The sequence below is a fragment of the Embiotoca jacksoni genome, unplaced genomic scaffold, assembly GCF_022577435.1.
Source record: "Embiotoca jacksoni isolate LCO1_2020_lvr unplaced genomic scaffold, fEmbJac1.0.p SCAF_20, whole genome shotgun sequence".
NCBI lineage: Eukaryota > Metazoa > Chordata > Actinopteri > Embiotocidae > Embiotoca > Embiotoca jacksoni.
This window is the reverse complement of record NW_027185341.1, coordinates 7766499-7789061: the sequence shown is the minus strand read 5'-3', so window position 1 is coordinate 7789061 and position 22563 is coordinate 7766499. Positions and strand designations below refer to the sequence as shown.

The window sequence follows — 22563 nt, the reverse complement described above, 5'->3', positions numbered from 1 at the left end:
TATCATGAGCGATGTTTTCACCTATGAACTGACTGCTAGATCGACGTGTTAGACATTTTCATTTTTAGTTTAGAAAACAGAGATCCTTGCTTATTTCAGAGTGAAGGCAAAGATGATTTTTTTTTTTTCTCATATCAGATCTTCAGGACAGACCGTCCGCACTGTTATTTGCAAGTAAACAAATCAGATTCGATATGTCCAGACATCACCAACCTATCTGCATGGGTTGCTTTGGTAACCATAGACATATATACATTTCTATATAGATTAGGTTAGATTAGGTAGTTACTTTATTAATCCCCGAGGGGAAATTTTTTTCACTACAGCAGCATACAGGAAGCAATAGATAATAATAGAATAATAGAAAGCAATAAAATAGCAGTAAAATAGCAGTTAAAAATATAAAATGCACAGTATATACAGTACAGTATATATCTATATATATTATATACAAACAACCAAGAACACAGACAACAGTGTTATTGTTGTGTGATGGATTTTGCCAGAGGTGAGTTATCCAATATGGATAATAGTTTGTAATATAATATGTAATATAATCAGTCTCTGAACTGATTTATTCAGTAATCCAGTCATAAGTCTAACCACTTAGAAATTAAAAAAAAAAAAAACTTGCAAACAAAAACAAACTTTTCATCCTCGGGTTTTAATGCCCACCCTCAACCTCCTGCAGTACCCGCAGTTTGACTCTAGAGGGAGACAGAGGCTGTGCAGGGAGCTGCAGCTCCGGTTGAGAGAACCACGCTCCTCCGCTGCTTTCTCCGTTTCCTCCAGTTTAATATTATACGCATTATTTTCAGCACAGCGCCGCGTCTGACACGAACAAACAGGGCACGGCCTCCTTCTGGAGGTGCTGTCGCGAAAACCTGCGGGACGGCGTCGCTGGAGGAAGTGGGTCTCCGCGTCCCACGCATTCCCACGCAGGAGGAGGGTTTTCCGGTTAAAGTTTCCTTTGTGATTCGGAAGTGGCGGTGCGATGCAAAAAACCCCGCTCACCCTCACAGACACAACACACAAGTGGCGAACATGATAAGTAAGCTGAAATACACCAATTAATGAGATAGTGTGGGAGTAGTTTGTGTTTCGTGGAGGGGGGAGAGGAGAGGAGAGGAGAGGGGGGGACGGGACGGGACGGCCGGACGGTCCTCGGGGAACGCCTGGCTCCTCCGCTATGCTAACGGCAGCTCGCTAACTTGGGATGTCTTGACCGGCTGCCGAGCAGGTTTCATCCGTAGTCTGTGCCGGCTCTCGGTTATTGTTACAGGTGGTCGCCCTTCACGTTTGTTATCATGTCCGCAGGCCGACTCGTGTTTGCGCTGAGTGTGTTAACTGCCACCCAGACGAGCTAACAATAGCTTAGCATGCGTTGTCTCGTCGTGGACAGTGACAGCTCGCGGCCTCCTGAAACCTGGAGGAGCCGTCTGGCTCCTGTTGTCATTTATCAGGATTTATTTTACTTTCTGTACTGATGACTTGCGCAGACGAGCAGAGCCGCGGTAATAACACGTGTCCTCCTCCGCTTGTCGTCCTCTGCAGAACAACACACCGAAGCTCCGGCCTGCTGAGATGAGAAAACGCCCCTCGGAGGTTTTGTAAAACAGGTGAGCAACAAGTCGAGTTTCCATCTGGCCCAGCTGGTGTCGGGACAGGTGGGAGCCAGGCTGCTGGGACTTGAGGATCTGTTGTTGTTGAAGTCTTTGTGGTGGGGTTTTTTCTCCCTGTGTCTTGATTGTGAAACAACCACAGCTGTGTGTGAGTGTGTGTGTGTGTGAGTCTGTGTGTGTGTGTGTGTGTGTGTGAGTCTGTGTGTGTGTGTGTGTGTGTGTGTGAGAGTCTATCTGTGTGTGTGTGTGTGTGTGTGTGTGAGAGTCTATCTGTGTGTGTGTGTGTGTGTGTGTGTGTGTGTGTGAGAGTCTATCTGTGTGTGTGTGTGTGTGTGTGTGTGTGTGTGTGTGTGTGAGTCTGTGTGTGTGTGTGTGTGTGTGTGAGATTGCACTTGTGATATACGTGTGAAAGGCCAGTGTGGGCGTGTTGAGTGGAATTTCGGTGTGTTGAGTATCTTCCCTCAGTGCGTTGCAGCAGAACAGCACAACCTGCATGTTTGAACAGCAGCCCTCTTGTTGGGAAAGTTTGCATGAGGCAACTGCTGTCTCTGTCCTTCCTCTTGAAACGACCGGGTTTATATAAATGTGTAACACCTGATATATCCAGGTCGCTGTGCAGAGATATAAAGCCTCGCGCGCACTTTCTCACATCCTGCTGACGGGAGATATGCATCTCAAACAGATGTGTGTTGTTGTGACCGAGAGAGAGAGAGAGAGAGAGATTACATGTTGTACTAGAAGAAGCCATTGCACACATTATCTCACTGTCTCATCATGGTGGCCTACACAGTTTTTGAGTATACACTTAGGCCTGTCACTGTTGTTGAGAAATCGCCTGACTGTGATGATTTGAGATGACTGTAATTATGGTGCTTAATAGTTTCCATTCATCTGTTTAAAAACAGCTGCATGAAAGTAACAGAGATTTGAGGTTTGACGGGAGCACTTTTAACGATGTCTTATTGTTGCTCCCCCCTGAACACACACACACACACACACACACACACACACACACACACACACACCACCAACAGGCTATTATAAACGGCGCATGCGTGGAGAATTAGCACCACCATGGTACATTGTTTGTTTTGATCACTGCGAATTGTCACTGTCCGAAGTGTCTTTGTTTACTTCAGGCTTTCTATATAATAAGTGGTTGTTTATGTCACATCTGTGACATCTGTGTTTACAAAGTCTAAAAGGCAAACAGAAATATAAACATTTATTTATACATTCAATGGCACTTCTTCTTCATGATGTGAATATGTTTCATTAAACTGTAACAGCGGTCTAAAATGAACAGAAAAAGGAAGCTCTACAGTCTCTACACTGACTCGTAGATGACACTAGTGTGTGCCAAAAGTACTGCATTTACTCTTTATAGAAATATTTTGTCTCATCTTGACTGCATTTCAATTTAGCACTGCTGTATTTCCTTACCTTTCTAAACCATTAACCGGGTTTGTTATTAGGAGAAACCGAGCTAGATTCCACCCGTAGCACGAGATTTCAAGTCTCTCAGGTGATCAGGTCAAAATCAGCATGCAAACCTCACTTGTGTATCTCTGTGGAGTTCGAGCTGTGCTTGGCAGCTGGTGAGTGAGATTAGCAGATATTCTAGAGGAGGGACGGACCGGCTGATGCCATCAGGACACGGCACGTACAAAGTCTTTGACTCGCAGGACATCAGGCGGCTTGACATGTGACGGAGAAACATTTGTTTTGATGTGACTTTTAAAATATATTGATTGAGTTTTATTGACGCCGTCACGTCTGTTGTCTTTTAAGATACCCTTCATCCCATACAAAATCACACAGTGCTCAAACGCTGTTGTTACTTGTTTGAGAAAATAATTGTGACTTCGACCAGTTCAGGGTTTTATAGCGTGGGTTTGAACCTCAGTAGTTGTTCAACAGTGATGGAAATGTCCGGTATGGACCATCATGTACCAAAAACTGTCAAGTAGCAAAAGCCGGTATCAGATATCAGATAGTTCTGGTGAAGTGGGACAGGACAGAAATAATTGATAAGTCTTGCGAATGTGTTCTGATTTTTAAATCCACTTTTAAAAACACAACATCAGCCCATTCACCTGTGTTCTCACAGATCTGCAGGTATTTATTATTTTATTGATAAAAACTGGTGTTATATGTTGTAAAATATCTCCAAAGGTCCGAACGTTTCAAATCTGACATGATAAAACGTGCAGACATCCCTAACGCCAGCGACACCAACGGGAAAATTGAGTATTTGTGTGGCTAGCGAGCCGCTATTCAGACGTGCGCGTCGGCATTTGATTGTGAGCGAGCGGAGGGACATCTCAGACAACACTGCCTCTTTGTTTTCGGGCCCGCTGTGCAGTAATGACAGGATCCCCATCAGAACCCCACGGCTGCAAAACACATATTTGCAGTGCGAGCGAGAGAAAGGGAGAGATCAACACGCAGCGCAGCAGCATGTTGTGCCTTTGTAAACAGCCATCAGAGAGTAGCCGGGCCCGCTCAGTGCAGAGGAGTGTTTCATAAAGGAAGATAACCAGTTACACCGGGCCGACTCCAGTCAATCAGGAAAATCTGTCGTGTAGAGCGGGTTTAAATGACATCACTCTCATCTCAGACAGGTTAGTTCTCAGGCTTCATCTCCTGTTCGGATACAAATGGACCGGCCGGCCTGATACACAATGAGTTCTTCACTCTACTGTGTGAGTCACACCAAGTCTGATTTTATTTCGTGTTTGCTGCCTCACTGTCATGAATTACTGGCACCCTTTTTGTCACACAGATATGTCTGCTGTGTAAATAGCCACAATGTAAAACTGACAAAATAATAATTTCAGTTTGACTTATGTTAGAGTTTGATCTGGAAGTCCATAACAATGGACCTAATTGCTTTCAATGGTTTGTGTTTTATATACAATGGTCGTACAGCGATATCAGAAGATATCCATATAAATAATGGCTGATATGTCCCTGAAATAATACACACAGTATTTTGGGGTATTTCTACAATAACAACATTGTTGACCACATGATCAAATAGCCACTTTATTATTCATTTTAATAAAATTGCAACAAAATAAGTGATCCACTCTTATATGTCAGCATAAATGTAACAGTTTACCTTTAAACGTTCAGTAAAAATTCAACAAAAAGGATCACTTAGTTCTTCAGTTCGGAAACAATAACAGAAACTCAGACTCTGTATAAGATAGCTGCTTTCAGCCATGGTTGTTTCTCTGTAGTGATGATGCCATTACATCAACAAGTCAGAATATTTCCATTATCACGATATGAATATTAGAAATGATCTATTGTCGTGAACGATGGCACACCATTTAGACACGGTACTGGACTGTCACTTGCACAATCCAAGTTGCCGTATTCATTCATTAAATGTAAGTTGTTTTTATTCCTGTTGAATCTTCCACATTAATTCAGGGTCCAGAGGACAATGGCCAGTATGGACTTGAGTCCCTGATATTTTTCCAAGGAGAGTCCTGCAACGAACAGGAGTTCAGAGTTACAAAATGTGCCACACGTTCTCTTATATTCTCTGTGTGTTGACTGAACTGACTACATGGAAGCATTTAAGTCAAACTTTCAACAGTCAGCCCCATTTCAGCTTTCGACTTCACTTTAATCGTCCCCCCGGGGGGAATCGTCTTGCAGCCAGATACAACATAGACTACACACAAACATGCACACTGTTTTATAGCGTCCTTTATGAGATACCTTCAGCTCTGAATTGTTGGGAGGGTTAAATGTATGAAAATCGCACCCACATCTATAAACAGCCTTTCTAAAACAGTGGTCACAGCAACAGTTGCAAAGGCTCAAACATGCAAATTCTTCGCTGATGTCTGGTTTAATCCCGAGCCTACAGCCCTGCATTCTTCCTCTTCCCTGTACTGTTTGTGTTTGAGGGAGACAGAGAGAGCAAGAAAGCTACTAACTCAGTCTCCTGGCACTCGCTGTTTTTGACTTGTTAAAGCCTGTAAAAATTCCCCGGGTACCTTCTCTTTGTTTTTTATAGCTTGGGTTTGTTGCACTCAGCTCTGATTGGCCTTTTAAAGACAAGCTGATGACTGAAAATACCGTGTTTCAAGTGGAAGAATGGAAGTGCTGGGGCTTCAGCGATTAGACCCAAAGTTATATTATCCATAAGTTACTACTGTGTGCAGTATACATCTCAACAAAGTACAAACTGACTCGGGTGTCGTAGCACCTCACTGCTCGCTTTCATGGTCCCATCTGCTGTATTTATTTAATTCCTGTGAACTGCTAAATGGCTACAAAGACAAACTAGATATCTGATGTTAAATGGTTTTGAATGTGGATGTGAATGTGATGACCTGATCTTGGCCGTTGTTAAAAAATAAACATGAGCCAGAAAGGTTATGTGCTCAATAAGCAAATAAGAATGCCCGAGTTGTACTATTTGTCTTTGCTGCACCGATGTTTTAAAACCAATCTTTTATTTTGACGGGAGAACCAGAAGTATATCTGACTGCACCTCTAAGTAGAAAATCCATTTTATTTTGGCAGGATTGTTTTACTTCTTTCTCCGTAACCCTGATCGTTTCAAGAGACATGAAACTTTTCGTGTCCTGTTTTTAACTCCAGGTCTCTGTCACCCTGGCGACGATAGTCTCACATAAAGGGGAGGAGCCAAGTCACGGTATGGAAGTTGCCGGGGCGCCAGGCTCGGCCCTGAGCCCCCAGAGCGAGGCGGTGACCAACGAGCTTCAGGAGCTGTCCCTTCATCCCCCTCCCGGTCCGCTGCCTCTGCAGGAGCGCAAGAACGGTGAGACAACGATGCACGCAAACTTTACAGCACTGCAGCAACACATTTTGGTGTCAAAGAAGACGCCGCAGATGTCATGTCATGTCGCGAAAGTTTTTGTCGGCACTCTATTCTCATGTGACACAAACTGTAATTTCCAATGACATACGTGCAAGCACACATCCTAAGTAACATGTTAATGCTACTGTTGACCTGATGAGCGTGGTCATGAAGGGACTCATTTCTGGCCTGGTAACATCCCTGACTCGTATAAAACTGCGTTTTCAAAATACAACTTGTGCACGTTTTAACCTGCACAGCTTCTGGCAGATGAATATGAACGAATAAAAACAGCGAGTCCACAATAGTGTTTTGAGGTCGAAAAGCTTCTGACAGTGATATAGTGCACTGCAGCCCTCTGCTGCTAAGGAAGAGACGGGACACCGGCTGCTCACTCTGCTTATCAGCATGTCAAACCTTTGTTTTGGAAAAACACGCTTAGACTCTGTGGTTGTCTGTCCCGGCACAATGTCACACACAGCGTTGCTCGCCTGCAGTGCGGCCTTTCATGAGTTTATGTTCCACTGAAAGGATTTGTAATCAGGTGGTATAATGCACTTTTGTAGATATGTGGGCCATTGTGCATACGTTGGCGCGCTGCCTGACTCTTAGTGCTCACCACAGCTGAATTTGTAAAGGAGTCTTAGACAAAATCCATTTTGCATTATTGTCCTCTCAGCTTCACTCAGGTCTCTGCAGAGAGGCCGGAAAGGCAAGCGAGGACTGACCTATTGTCCATTAGATGTTTACATCTCAACCAACCGACTATAACAGATGCTATGTCCTCAGCATGTGGACCGAGGATGATTCAATGTTGTATTTACAAATTTCGTTCCTGGCTGTAGGGATGGTGTTTTTTTGTCGGCGCCACTGAGCGAATGTACAGGAAACACAATACAGTAACTATTTTGGCCTCTTCGCTGAAGGGACCATAAATTCCTCCGAGCAAAAAACTAAAACGTCCGCTTGGAGAATATGTTACATAAGTTGAGGCTAAATAGAAAGTGGAAAAAAAACAACTTATCTGAGAGGCCGAAGTTTAAGGTCAGATGAGGCTGTATGTCTTGTTCGTTTGTCAGAAGAGACATTACCTCAGCACAGAGGGCGTCTGAAGACAAGACAGACATAGAGATTGAAGTGCTGAGGTGAACCAGTGTGTGTGCGTGTGCGTGTGCACTATGTGTCTCCAGAAAGAAGGGAGTGAAGAAGCTTCTGTACCTAATTGGCTCGCTCCTCTGCGCTGACCTGCTGCTGCAGTAGATTAGAGTGTGCTGCATGTTTGCTCGGTGGACTTAACGCTCTGTAGGCCTCCTTTGTGTCTGCTGTTGGCTTCCAGCTTGGACCGCTGGGCTCTCGGTGCAGAGAGACACACACGGCAGCTTCCTTTGCTTTAAATCACGGTGGAAAAGTTTTCTGGTTTGGTTCGGGTTCACACTGCCAGATTACAAGTGAATCACAGCTTGTAAATGAAAGTCGCAGGAACTCAGAAAGAGCTGGAGGTTTATTAATGTGTCTAATGTTAACTGGTGGTTGATGGGTTTATATGTCTGCTTTTGGAAGTAAAGCATGATATCTGTTTACTGTAAAGAAGGCATCGGTGAATATGGACCATTGACAGGTCAGGTCTGTGGTGAGTCAGGTTGCGGCCATCGGCGTGCGGGATGTGGTATCGTTGGGTTTCCTAACAGATGAAGTCAGACCTGTCTACCCCTCGATCCCCCCCAGCTCGTCCAAATACGGTCACTACCGGCTGCAAACCTCTCCGAACAAGCAAGATGGCGCTGAACTCGAAAAATCCGAACTCGAGGCTTCATAACAGCCGTTCACAAACCAGTGGGATACGTCACTGTTTGTTGCCACTTGATATAAACACCAGAGCGATACCCGTTAATTGACTTAATCGATTAATAGAAAATAAATTTGCTAATATTTTTGGAAAATAATGAACTGTTTAAGCCCTGAGTCAACAAAAAGTGTCAATTACTTCCAAATTCAAGCTTCTTAAATGTGTGCATTTGCTGCTGGTCTCTGTCGTGTTGCAGCTATTCAGAGCCACAGATCAAATGGTACCTTTATCACCTGACCAGGTGAATTACTGCACAACTGCTGTGGCTCAAATGGCAGAGCCACACTCATCATAAGGTTGCCAGTTCGATCCCCTGGTCCTCCCGTCCACATGCCGAAGTGTCCTCGAGCAAGACACTGGTGTGTGAACAGGAGGCAAGCTTTAAAGTGTTTGGAGATAAGCTAATGTGATCGACCATTTATTATTTAACAGGTCCATCTGTGGTGGGAATGCAACTCTCAGTTTTTATAAAGTTTAAAACACATCAAATTATAGGTGCACTCTGGTATTTGCAACTCGGAGCTTCTGAATGTCTCTGCCACCAAAACACAATCAGAAACAGTCAGTTCAACAAGCAGAGGTAATCAGAGGATTAGTCAGATCTGGGATAGTGTAACTGTTACACACACACACACACACACACACACACACACACGCATATCTTGCTATATAAGAAGAGGCAGCCATATTGACCATTGTTCCCAGCCGGGCGTTGGCCGGCTAGGTTTTTTTTTGGAGGCACAATTGGTGTTGATCTGTCAGGAGAAGTGGAGGCGAGGTCAGACCAGTAAACGATTTACCGTCTGTGGGTGGTAAATCAACAGCGGCAAAGAATAACGCACTAAGCACGTAAACAATCAATGTCAGCATAAGACGTCGGGGCAAAGTGAAGCTAGGACTGCAGTGGAAGTCATAAAAAGAGAAGACACTTTGTTAATGTTATGGTAACAGCATTCAGAGGGATGTTTACATCATTTAAGAAATGTTTAAGAACGGTCCTGTGACTACACGTCATAAGACAATGTTTACCTCGCAGGAAGACACAAAGACACACTCTCTCTCTCAGCCTCAGGCCTCCACTCCCAAATTTAAACCCCCTCTGCTTCCTTACACTTCACTCTGCTAGCCAGAAGCAGACATGTCGCAGCAGGCACTCCTGCAGCTAATCTGGCATGGCCATGCATTCAGAGCACGGGAGAAATGCATTGCATGTGACTGCGTCTCTGCGTCTCTCTCTATGCATACGTTTGCGGCAGGAAAACAGAACCCACAAGAAAAGCTTATCGAAGCTTTATCTCTGGCACCACGTTATGCAACGTGTTTATTGCAGAGGGTCCTTCCTCTGTGACGGAGGAGTGCTGGGATGTTTATTGTTCACCTCACATGTGGGTACACATAGAGAGAGGTGACATGTTTTTCAGGACAACAATCAGGGACAGATGTTTAGGTCAGTGTGCATTAGTGTGTGTTGGTGTGTTTTAGTGCATTAGTGTGTGTGTGTGCGTATGCATTAGAGAGGAAAAGAAAGTCAGCTCTGATTAGAGACGTGAAGGCTGAAAAACAACAGAGACCGGCCTTAAAAGCAATTTACATTTCCCGTCATCCCGGTCACAAACTTGCCTCTGCAGTTTTCCAAAGAAACCTGAAGTGGTTTAGACTGCGATAACGTGATTGGATTGAGATCATTCAAAACTATGAGGCCGACAAGCTAGTTTCAGTGTGGGGAAGTGGGCTGTGGCAGCAGCAGCAGCAGCAGCAAAAGGAGGAGGAGGAGGAGGAAGGGGGCAGATGAGGAGGAGGAAGAGGGGGAGGTCATGTCTGAAATGGCACTATTGCATAACTTGTCGGGGAGGGAACAGAAGGAAAGCGAGGGAAAAATGGAAAGCAAGAAGAGAGAGGGGGTGTGTAACTTGTATGTGAGGAGGTGAGGCTTGGCACCAACTTGTTTTTGTTCTTCTCTTCTTTTTTTTTTTTTTTCTAAACCGCCTGAGAGTGCAGAGGAGTGACCAGAAAGTTTTCTCAAACTTTTTTTATGAAGAGGAGCTTAACAAACAAGTACATGGCATCAGGAGAGAACAAAGGTGGACCTGTGGGTGGACCTTGTTGTGATCCGAGGAGCAATAAGGCGCAGACACACCGACCCACACGCCCTCTGTGTCGGGGCGTGCGCACACTTGTAGACAAGACAGTCCACAGAAAGGGAATGTGAGGTGCGCTGCTACCTGTGGAGTACCAGCTGCCGGTGAGAGGAAAACCTCTTTTTCAATGTGGCTTTTCTGTGGCGGGACTTTTCTTCAGCCTTCTGCCGCTCTGCTGTCTTCTGTCACACTGTTTGCTCCGCTTGCGTCGGGGAGTATGAACCGCTAACATTGCCGGGAAGGTGACGCTTCCCTTCAGCATGGTGCAGAAGGACATGACTATCCAGTCAGGTAAAGTCCACTTCAGTGCTCCTTCTGCCGCCTCCTTGTCTCTCTCTGGTCTGTGAGCGCTTGTTGACTCTGCTGGACTTGTTTGTTTGAGAATCTTGACTCTGCTTGACTTTATTTTCCTCAGCCACCTGCCATTATTATCAACTAAACCTGTTGGTATTTAGAGTTGAAGACGCTGATTGTTCTTTTCACTGTTTATTGAAATCTTGCGTAGTAATTGTGTCACTAAATTTGAACTGAAGCTACAAATACAAATATTCCATTAAAAGGCGAAAACTGCAAACTTACAGATGTTACCGAATTGATTATGTAAAGCATCAATTTCTAGTTCTTTAATGAGGTAGTGGAGAATTGCAGCATACATTATATAGTGTGTAAACCAGACAAAGGAAGCAGACCGGGTTGTGAGGCCGGGTTTGCAGGGTCTTTCTGTGCGGATGAGGCCAGTGGACGTGTAGCTAAGAAGAAGAGGAATTGGTCTTTTTTTTTTTTTTTTTTTCTTTTGTCCCAGAAGGCCATCCGTCAGCTGTCATCTGTCCAGCCAAGAAAAAAGCCAGTGGGCCAGGATGCAGGCAGAGCTGGAGAGTCGGGAGGTTAGGTGAGGGAGCGACATAACCCGGGCTCACTGAGTGGAGACTGGAGCTGGGATGGTGGTGGTGGTGGGGTGGCGGGTGGGAAGTAGGTTAGAAGCATCACCGACTCTGCTCCAGATTTAAGTAGAAATGACCCACTCATTTCAGTCAGAACAGCTTGTTCCAGATCAGCACACGGACAACATCTGTCTGCCACCGCTGAGAAGAGGAAATGGTGTGTCATGATGAATGCGATGAGATGGTGCAACCGCAGAAAGCGTCGCCAGCAGTCAATGTTCAGTGTACAATCAATAGCTACAGCAGTGTTGAACTGAAAGTTCCCAGCGCCTGACTTGAAAAACTAGTTACCTCCTAGAAACTACAGCCAGGTTGGAGATGCCACTCAGGCTCCGAGTATTTGACTCTTTGAAAGGGGGCAACAAAAGGCACAATTTTGGTAGACTGATGTTGAAATTCTGTCAGTAAGATTGTTTTGGCTCACTTCATCATTCAGACAAACACCCATGAAGATCGCATGGCTCTTCGTCCTCACCCTTGCATGATGTCAAACGATGGGCTACAGCTTCCACTGTGATGCTGTGAGTCATTAAAGCTGGGGTCTGGTTGGCAGCAGGCAGACGTGATTAGTTAAAAAAAATGTCCTCTGAACCCACACGACAGGACGCTCGTGCTGTCGGGCAGCGTTTAAGATGCGATGGCTCGATATGCAGCCGGGTGGAGGCTTCGCTTTAGCCCAGCGCTGATTCAGGGAGGCTGATGGTACTGTTATGTAACACACTGGGAGGCTGCCAGCAGCAGAGGCCCCAGAGCTCTCTGTCAGGCTGAGAGTAGGAGGGGAGAGGACAGGGAAGAAGAAGATCGAGGCTGGTGGATGGCAAGAAAGGAGAGGAGTACGCATGAAGAGAGCATGAGGAAATGTAAAGAGAGAAAAACAAATGTAGAAATTGACACAAATAGGAAAAAAGGAAGGAAGGAGTTATGTTTTTATAGCCAAGCAAACAGCTGCACCAGACACAGTCTGGCTGCATGTCTCTTTTGCTTTATGCCAGTGACTCTGTGGTTGCATTAGTTAATCTCCATGTTTGCAAGAAAACACGAAAAATAAATGCTGTAATAAAATAACAACAGCATGATTTTGACTGTAGTTTGAGCGCATTTATTGTAAATCTGTCAAAGTGTATTTGATAATAAATGGATGTCTGCAGGCCAGAGCATAGAAAATTGCAACACCTCATTTCATCTTCCCTGCAGGATCACATAGCAGGTTGAATCTAAACAACTGGAGAGCTAATGTTGTAGTTTTTGGTGACTGTAAACAGCTTTCAGTCTAATAAACATACAGCCAAAAACATATTTATGCAACCGGGGCAAATTCTGCAAGAAGCTTAAATCTTCAGTGTGTCCAGCACCCCACGCACACACCCACGGGGTACGCATGACTCACCAGTACACACACACACACACACACACACACACACACACACACACACACAGTTCACAACTCGTGTCACTGTCGGGACCTGGACATGCACTTACAGGATCTGGTAGCCCTCCATTCTCACAGTGTGCTCTGACAGCACGGAATTTCAAACAAGCACCAACACAATCGCATGTTTGATTTGCGATCCAATAAATTCCTGTTAGATAATGAGAAGCAAGCGAGCGCAGTCAAGCAGCCGCACTCAGATCTCGTAGCCTAAAGCAAAAAAAAAAAAAAAAAAAAAAAGCTGCTTCATCAGTTTCGCAGGTCTGCTCGTAGCAACGGGAACACGATGCCCGCACACCCACAGGTACAAGCCCACTCATGTAGCTCGGTGCTCTTTAAAGACACACAAGCACACACATATGCTCTATCGAAGTCTGAGGACAGTGTCGGAGCAGACAGAGCGAGTATCCCACCACTTGCATTAACAGATATTAGATCAACATACAGAATTAGATCAGTCGTATTGCACCAATATGTCGTGCTGCGTGGTTCGGACATATTCAGTTATTCCCATTTATAATAAGTGTTGTGGGTTACAGAACTGAAAATAAATGCAGCATCTTGTGTAGGCAACATGCTGCAATGGAAGTGTGCTGGGTGTTAATGAGAACGGTGCACCGTTCTCAGTTTGCAGCAGTAATCTTGTATTGTAGCACGGCATGCTTTGGAAAGGGTTAATGGGAAAGTACTGGACTAAAATTTCAAATAAATATTCCACTACCAAACCCAACATTATCCACTTCAAACCTACTTTTAAACCCTGTGAATGAGGGTTTCAGTGGTGTACTTGTAAGTTCCCGCTGTCACAGGTGCAAACCTGCTGCCGAGCGAACGCTCAAACAAGCAGCATCACAAACGGACCACGTATCCTGCGCTTGCTTTTATTTCTCTCGTCTCCAACTCGACTCGCTCCGGTGTTCCTGAATAATAGAACAGCCATTAGCCCCTGACTCGCGTTCGAGCAGCGAATGTTACGTGCTTATCGTGAGCTGATGAACGCGGCGGAGGTCACGGCGAACTGACGGGATCTCTTGTTTGGTTGGGATGACTCAGACGTGAGCCGGGAGAGTCTGTTAATGACGGCAGCGGTCAGGATGAAGCTCCGTTGTTTGGACTGTGAAATAGATGCGAGGACACGCGGGACAAATGTTGGGTCTTATCTACCGAACATGTCACACCAGACTCAAGAACACCGCTGTTTGTGCTCGTTCCCTGAGGCTTCCAACGGTTGTGTGTCGTGTCCCTGTGGTAGCGCAACAAGCCCACTTTCATGTTTAGTATAAACTGTTAATAACGCATGATAAGTTATCAGTCAGATGCATCGGAAAGTGAAAGAAAGATCCTTTATCAGCAATAAACCAGATCTTCAAACACCCCGCATGAGGAATGACCCTCTTGAAAGCACAACACTGTTGTCTGTGTTTCTTGGTTGTTTATACATATATATATATTAAAAAAAAATATATATATATATACTGTACTGTATATACTGTGCATTTTATATTTAATATTTTTTTACTGTTATTTTATTGCTTTTTATTGCTTTCCTGTATGCTGCTGTAGTGAAACAAAATTTCCCCTTGGGGATGAATAAAGTAACTACCTAACCTAACCATAGAGTCAACAAAGGTGCGTACTGCACCTTGAGAACATGAAGCAAGCTTGACATGAAAGGTTTTTGATTTGATTTTTGTGCATAGAGAGAACGACCGAGAGGACGTGTCAGGAAGTTGTCCTCACTTTTTACACGCTTAATTCTCCACCTGTGTGTCATTTAAACTCTTGCAGAAAAATGGAAACCAACGATCCCATTAAAGGCCTGCGTCTAATAAAAGCCCTGACGCTGAAGCAAATTAACAGCCAGGCTTTTATTAGATGTTACATATAATGGCCAGAGGACCCTCCTCTGTTAGATGCTCATTCGCTGTAACACGCGCTCATCCTCACTGAAATTGTTTTCTGTATTTCTTGCCGGCTGCGACTGCCTCTTCTTTGCGGCCAGTCTGCCCCGCAGTCTGTCTGTTGTAGGTCCGGAGGGGAAGCCAGCCGTTACAGAGAAAAGAACCTCGTCTGTAAGTCGGGCAGGAGATTAGGGCGTTCGTCACAATAAAAATGGTTTTCAGATGTTGGCGTTATGTAACAGCCTTACACAGCAGTCATCGATGCACCGCCAGCTCTGCTACTCTGTTTTTTCCTCCCTCGCAGCCTCTAGACTTCTCTGAAAGTCTCGGCTTTGTCGTGCTCGACCTCCGCTTCCCCTCCTCCTGCAGTCCTTTGTGTTTTACAGGGAAGACTCGTGCTACCAGATGTTAACAGCTGCCGGCTGTCTCGCAGCTCTGCTTTTCACTCAACACTTGTGCTCTTATAGATGCTTCTCTCTCCTTCAACAGTATACAATTAGACCTCAGTCTGACAACTTTTTATGGACATGATGTGACGTAGTGAGGTGTGCTGCGGCTGGATGGTCTACAAAGCACCTTTGTGTTTAACAAGAGACTGTCAGAGAGCAGTCGCGAATACTTGTGAAATGCTAATTGTTGAGAGCTTAGCAACAGACCCAACATGACTACGCAGGAGTTACGGGCTGTGAGATGAGACTATATAGGATGTAAACAAACCTCCAGGCTATTGATGTTATTGGAAGAGAAGCTTGTTTGCTCTACGACCTGTATGTTACAAACTAGAACGTTGTCTTGGTAGGAGCTTGCGTTCGTACTAAAACTACGTTCCTTTTGGGACATAAACTTAAGCTCAGGAAAATTCAGGACTACGCATCCAGGAGGTCCTGTACAATTACTTCATCTGCAAAGCTTTGAAGAGTTGGCTTGGCCGGGAGTTTACCTCTTTTGAGACAAACAGTGAGTCCTCCGAGTGATCGAGTGCAGCCTCGCAACACCATCGTTTATATTTGGGTTTTGTGCCAGATTCCACAGTCTTTGCTCACGATTACGCACACGGCTGCCGCGCAGCTCCAAGTCTTTCCTCAGCGAGTTCACATGTCATCAACTTACATTCCTCCGACTGGGTCTCTTCACAGCTTCAAAAATGTCAGTGGATATAGGCTCAGAAATCCCGGGCCTGATGTCAGTGTTGAGTCACAGTCAAATGCAAACAGTGCTGGTAAGTTCCACGGCAGAGCGGGTGGGAGGGTGGGGAACAGGAAGTAAAGGAAAAAACAAACACCTTCTGTTTTCCCCTGCTGGAATGTTAATGGCCGGTCTGACCTGCGGTAGACGGACACTCGGTGCGGTTGGTTTCTTGGCGGCCCAGGTTTTGTTTGGTTCATTGTTCGTCCATCTGTCTTGCTGGTAAACCTGCTCGTGGCACAATTTCAAAGCCCGGGATAATACAAGTGAGGAGTATAAGGGCCAGTGTGTTATCTAAGTTTCAGTACAGATAAGAAAATACCTCAGCGGAGGGATGAGAAACAGTTTTAGAGTAACCTTGTTTAGGTCAGAAGAAATGTGGTCAAGGAGAAAGTAAACATGCCGACGAATCCAACCGATTGATTAATTGATGCTAACTTGGACACGGTTTGGACTTGCAATGGGCCACTTGTATAATGTGGCAGAGGTGCTGGTTTCTCATGTCTTCACTGTGGATGGACAAGTTAGGCAAAAATTCAATTTGATAACATACTGTTGAACCGGCATTACTGCTACTTAAAACAAACAAATAGTCACATGCTATTTGATTTTCGATAATTTAATGACCATTCAAAAATCACAACCCATCCCTTGTATTCAATCAGATATATGCTGTGAGGTAAATGTATTAACTCAGATCAGGTTGCGACCACGAGACTCAAATTTTTTGTCCAGTATAATAACATAAAAAGGACATTAATTCTTTCCCTGCATAAATACAGAGAGTAAAGCAGAGAAATGAATGGAGCTCTTTCCTCTAACTGAATATCGGCATATTGACTGAGCAGTTTACGTGATCTAAAATGAGGCAGATGTATGATAAATGCCGTTGAAGTAGTGAGACATAATCGGTCATTTACAGAAGTCGATAGATGAGGACATTTCAGGGTGGGAAGACTTCTGCCAAGTGGAGTCCAAGACAGATGTAGGTGATGTTGTTGTTGACTGTGCTGCTGACTTCCAGTTTCAATGATGGACATTCAGTGTAATGTCAGAGAATTTTCCTCGCGTGCTCCATGTGTGTCTGTTATTGTTTGTTCGAAATGATCGAGGGAAGTTTGTACTGCTTGTTGTGGAAAGGCTCATGTCTGAAGGACATCTGCTCCGTGCAGAGAAGGTCAGGCTGTCCCACAATCAGGATAGTAAATTACAAACGCGGGTTAAAACTTCTGTAAGTTTTCCCCCTCAATTTCAGACATTTTGAAGCATCATGAAGTAGTTCTGAATTTTAATGTTGAGTCATTATTTCTGCAAGATCTCCACGCACTAATTATATTCTCTCTGCTTGCACAAAAAGGTCTTTTTTTAGTTGTTTTTTTAAAATTCCTGTAAATGTTTTTCAGTGAAAGATAAAGCGAAGACCCACATGAGGGTGTCCAATGCCAAATTACTCTACTTAAATGTCCTGAAGCCAGAGCTAAGACACCTAATTTGTCCTGCTGAAGGTTAAAAGCATGTTGGGACTACAACAGCATGCAAAAATGTGCATTTTATACAGGGCATCAGACCTATCGTAGTTTAAAGTCTTCATACTGCTTTTGTTTTACCACGCTATTGGTGTAGTTGAAGGGATATTAGTAGGTTAACAGGACCACTGTGGAAATACCCGAACAACCACTGGATGGATTACCATAGAATTTGATACAGATAGCCACGATGCTGAGAGGACGAAACCTAATCAGTTCAGGTCAAACCTAATGACAGCGCCAGGAGCAGATCAAGGTTTTTATTCATCTGGAGACATATCTCAACATCTACTGGATAGAAAGGCACAACATTTTGTGCAGATATTCTTGGTCCCTGCTGAAGATGAAATGTAATCACTGTAATAATCATTTAGCATTTCAAGTCCCCATCAGGCCAATTGAATAACTAAATATCTGCAAAACTAGTGCGAGTCCCATCAGCTTCAGATTTACTGTGCTCAGAGCAAATGAGCAAATATTAGCTTATTAATCGTTTTACCTGCATGTCAGTATTACGCCTGTTGCCACAATTTATCGCTCCATGCTGCGATTGGCCAGCTGTTTTTTTTCTATTTGTGATTTTTCCATACATCTTTATGCTACACTGAAAATGCGGCCCATTATTTGTAAATACTATTTTGCGTCCATCTTCTCCGTGATGGACTGTTTTCCTCCATTTGATCTCTGACTTGGTCGGACATCACGTCTTAAGTAGTTCTGAGAGACCATAATTCAACCCTTAGTGGTTAAACCTAATTATAATCCACAACTACTAATTCAGGGGGAGTTGAGTCATGGGAAACCGTAAACTGTACTTCCCACACACTACTGCCATTAAACCCTAAAACCATAAAAACTCCCCTCTAAACGGCAGCAGTACTCACCCTCAAGGTAACGATGAATGTTATCAAACCACACAGAGTTTATACGTTACTGTTATTGCCATGGAAATCAGAGCGCCATGTTTCATTATGTGGACTACACAGATGAACTTGCAGGGTGAGAGTTGCCGTTGAGATGTTTAATAGGCTGCGATTTCAGGAAAACTGTGTAAATGGTGAAGGGTTTGTGATTCTGTGCCCTGAGGATGAAAATAACGTCCGACATGCCGTGTGTCAGTCTATGTTACGCTGACATCGGCTCAACCCACACAACCACATTCTCATCCCAGCGTGTGTTGTCATCTCTGCGTTTCCTGCCCAGACCGTGAATCATAACGGCAGGTGGACTTTAATCTCACGCTCACAACAGTCAGTAATTGTAGTTACCAGACACCGTTTGTTCAAGGCGTGTTTTCAGGTGCGCTGATAGACTCACGACTCGTCAGCTCGGAAGTACTGCGCAGTTTTCATATTTGATATTTATACTAAGGCCCTTGTTTTATTTATAGCTCGACTCCTCCCTGTGCTGGATATATGGCCATATGAAAGATATGAAAGCCACATGTCTTATGTCATGTCTCATAAAACATTGATTTTGTCCAAGGGAACGAGGCTTAACATTTTCTTGTGTGCGTGTGTGTTTGCAGACCAGGAAGTGTGTGCCTCAAAGTAACCTTACCCTGCTAGCGCACAGGTGATACCAAGCTGAATATAGACCCCTTATGGCCAGCTGGCCCTGCTATTTAAAACGGGGGAGGGCGGGGGGGAGGGGGTGCGGCCAATGACGGTGTTTCCCATCAGCATTCTGCAGGAGCCACAAACACAGTCGGGTAAACTACAAAAGAATCAGAACATTTGCAGACAGGCTCGGGATGCGTTGGATTTTATTGTGACGCGGCATCAGTCCAATAAGGGCCTCGTCCCTCTCCTAAACTACCAGCGTGAGTTCATGGAGGAGTTCATATAGGAGCGAGCTGCCTCCTCAAGGACAGGCCGTTCATAAACCTTTCAGACTTCCAGTGGTGATCGGGTGTCAATCAATCACTGGAGACGTCGGTGTGTGTGATTCATCCCAGGATCAGATTTATCACAGCATCTTTGACAAAGGTTGATTATGTGTGATGAGGTCATCACTGAAAACAGTTATTGTCCTTCGTCCAATGAAAACTGTTCATAGGTTGGTTAAGATATTTTTGAGAGCGAGCCTGTTCAGCCAGACAAAGTGTTTGATAACAGATTATCTCAGCGTTGTTGTGATTTTGATCTGTAAACTGTGTGTGTGTGTGTGTGTGTGTGTGTGTGTGTGTGTGTGTGTGTGTGTGTGTGTGTGTGTGTGTGTGTTTAATAGGGAGGAGGTTTGCATGTGGCAGCCCCTCTGAGCTTGTAACTGAATGAATGGCAACAGCTGAGCAGGAGAACTTTATCGGCAACACTCGCTGCGTGTGTGTGTGTGTGTGTGTGTGTGTGTGTGTGTGTGTGTGTGTGTGTGTGTGTGTGTGTGTGTGTGTGTGTGTGTGTGTGTGCACGCGCGCGTGCGCGTGCATGTGTGAGATTCAGGAGGAGCTGCAACCAGAGCAGTCTCACTGGGGACTCTCTCTGTGCTGAGCTCACTGATGTCCTCTCTTCCTCAGCCGCTGGCCTCTTTTTTCCGCTTCCTCACCCTTTCGTCTCTCTTGTTAATTTTCGTCCGCGACTCTTCCTGTGGATTTCTTTAACCGCGGCTCTCTGTAAAAAAAAAAACCCAACAACTGCAGAACACCGCTGTCGTGACTCGCCGGCTGCCACTGCAAGGAAAAGGAGAGAGCAGGAGGCAGTAGAGAAAGAGAGACGCTGAGACAGACCAATCGATTACTCCGATACAGAGGAGAGGCACGAGGAGAGCACAGCCGAGCAGCAGTGCTTTTTCCTTGCTGGTTTAGTTTAAAAGGAGATATTCTTTGACTTGTATTGGAGTCTTTCGAAGCATTTTATTCACATCTTTTGGAAAGAGAGGACAGCTAATTGTTGGGACGGCTTTTGACACATCAAGGACTCTTTCTTTCCTCCCTTCCTTCTTTTCATCAGTACATCCAACATTCAGGACGTTGAAGGAGGGCCGCTTTTAAAGAAGAAGTTCAATGTTTACCAAGTGATCGATCTCCATTGTGAATGATAATGCTGGACACCAACCACTGCCTGTCCTTCGAACCCTCCCCGCCGGGCTCCCCTCTCATGGCAGACGACATGGAGAAGGCAGGACTGAAGACGGATCATGACAGACTCGTCTATCACAGCCTGAAAGAAGGTGGGCGATCTGGAGAGTCGCACATAGACCGTAGACACGCACGATATCTGATATGACTTGTGTTTATGAGCCTCAGTCTGTATTTTCATATCAGTACTTTACAGCTACTTATAAATAGTTAATAAAGCTTTGCTGAAGATAAGTGGCTGGGTTTAGTTGCTTGTGTAAGATGGAAGGAAGTCGAAGTGGTTCCCTCTCTAATTTGAGTAGAGCAGACTTGACTGATGTGTTAAATTAAGGACGTGTGGGCAGCTGCAGGTGTGACTGACTCAGCCTGTGATGTGACTTTCACATCACATACCGCTTCCATATTAAAGCTGCCCTGAAAAGTTTTCATGTAAGCAATCGAAGCTATGTTTACATGTAGTGCTACTCTCCTAAACGCATTGTGAATACTTTGAAGTCTAACAAATGTATTGAATGAGCTTCATTCTTCACAGCTACTTTTTTTTTTTTAAGGCTGTTGTCTTCTTCTGTGTTTTTCTTAGTACGTCGTTGCATTTCTCGGGGAAATAATCACCAGCTGTAAATCAGAGGAATAGAGTGATAACCATCCGGGGGGGGGGGGGGTTCACCATGTCACCCGTGTGTTCATGTGTGCATCACAACAAAGAAAACAGCGTCCCACTCATAAAAACATTGCTCCACAGCGCTACTAGTGGACAAAATGTCCACAGGGTACCTTTAAGTAATAATCCAATGTCAGCGACCATCAAATATTTAATGCTAATCATATTTTATTTACAGTCAAATCGGAGGCTTCTGATTTTAACTTTTTATAGTGGTGTTGAGTATTTTAGGGTGTATTGTGACTGCCACTGTAACATTTTTGGATTTAGATGTGATTTGCTTTGAAAAACATTGTGTTCCCTAAAAATGGAACAAGAAAAAAAAAATCAAGGCAGCCAACAGTGACATACTATGAAAAAATGAGGGTCTGCAGCCTAATTTGGTATGGTCCACGGTTAGTGCAACAGTTTTGAGTTTGTTTATGACCGACAGTACAAGCAGGGGCCGGAATCACAGATGACTGGCTACAGATAAAACAAAGCATTCCTGTGAGGCTAGGATGATTGAAGATGGAGGAGAAAAGCAAGGGAAAGAAATTCATAAAAAAGAAAAAGGAGTGTTTCCTTTACCATTAAAGCAGCTGACTTTAATGGTAGACAGTAGACAGTAACTCTACAGGAACTCCAGCTGTCAGGGAAAGATTACCGCCAACCTTTTGTTAAACTATTCAAAGCAGGAACACATCTCATCGAGAGAAAGTGTGAGTGACACGAACTGCATAAAGCCATTAGCTGTGGGAATTTGACTTGTGTTGCTTGAACTTTAAGAGAATTAGTATTCACCGCAGCTCCTCTCGCTGTCATCTGGCTCCTCGGCACAGTGCGGCAGTGCGAAGGCAGCGGGAGTGAGTCCAAGGTGTGAATGGCCTTAACCTTGTATTGTTCGTGCCCTCGAGCTTCTTTCCATTCTCGCTGATGTGTGAAACATGTGGTGTGGTCAGGCGCTGCGTTCATCTCTCTGTTCAACAGATGCAATCAAACTGGGCCACAATGCAAAACCATGAGCTCATGCGGGAGGACATCTTCCCCGGCACAACGTTTCCAGCACCGATGCCAAGCGTGGCGTCCTTTCGAAGCGTCTGTGAGGCGGCAGTGTGATCTCGTATGTCTTCATCTGCCTCTGCGGTGGGCATGGAGCATTTTGCCTCTATGTGTGTGTTGCTGTGGTGGGTGTGCGCAGGCCTAGTTGTTCCAAGCGAGGGGTCTTCGGGGACAGTGACGAACTCAGACATGTTTAATCAGATCTACTGACACACGAGCGCAGCAGGATTAGCCCAGTTGGCCACCAACATCTTGGCTCTAACTCACAGGTCTCCTCTTCCTCCCCCTCTAACGGTTCTCTATCTGTACAACTTAGTCCTTAGATCCTTCTTTCCTCGCTCATTTGACTTTTTC

The 22563-nt window shown here is 44.7% G+C and overlaps 1 protein-coding gene across 10 annotated transcripts in view; it reads left to right on the top strand.

The window, feature by feature from the left end:
* Positions 1 to 781: 781 nt before the first annotated feature.
* mrtfab (myocardin related transcription factor Ab) overlaps positions 782 to 22563 on the top strand; it is a 42741-nt gene continuing 20959 nt past the window's right edge. For 2 of the 10 annotated variants that reach the window (XM_069156102.1, XM_069156090.1), the window contains exon 1: positions 19865 to 20599. In XM_069156102.1, the coding sequence (XP_069012203.1) occupies positions 20464 to 20599 (136 nt within the window). In that variant the 5' untranslated portion in view covers positions 19865 to 20463. Of the gene's footprint in view, positions 1052 to 1165; positions 1283 to 1318; positions 1620 to 6248; positions 6430 to 10498; positions 10557 to 10604; positions 10744 to 19863; positions 20600 to 22563 lie in introns of those variants that run through there. The other 8 variants (XM_069156091.1, XM_069156093.1, XM_069156092.1 and 5 more) reach the window with 8 other exon arrangements.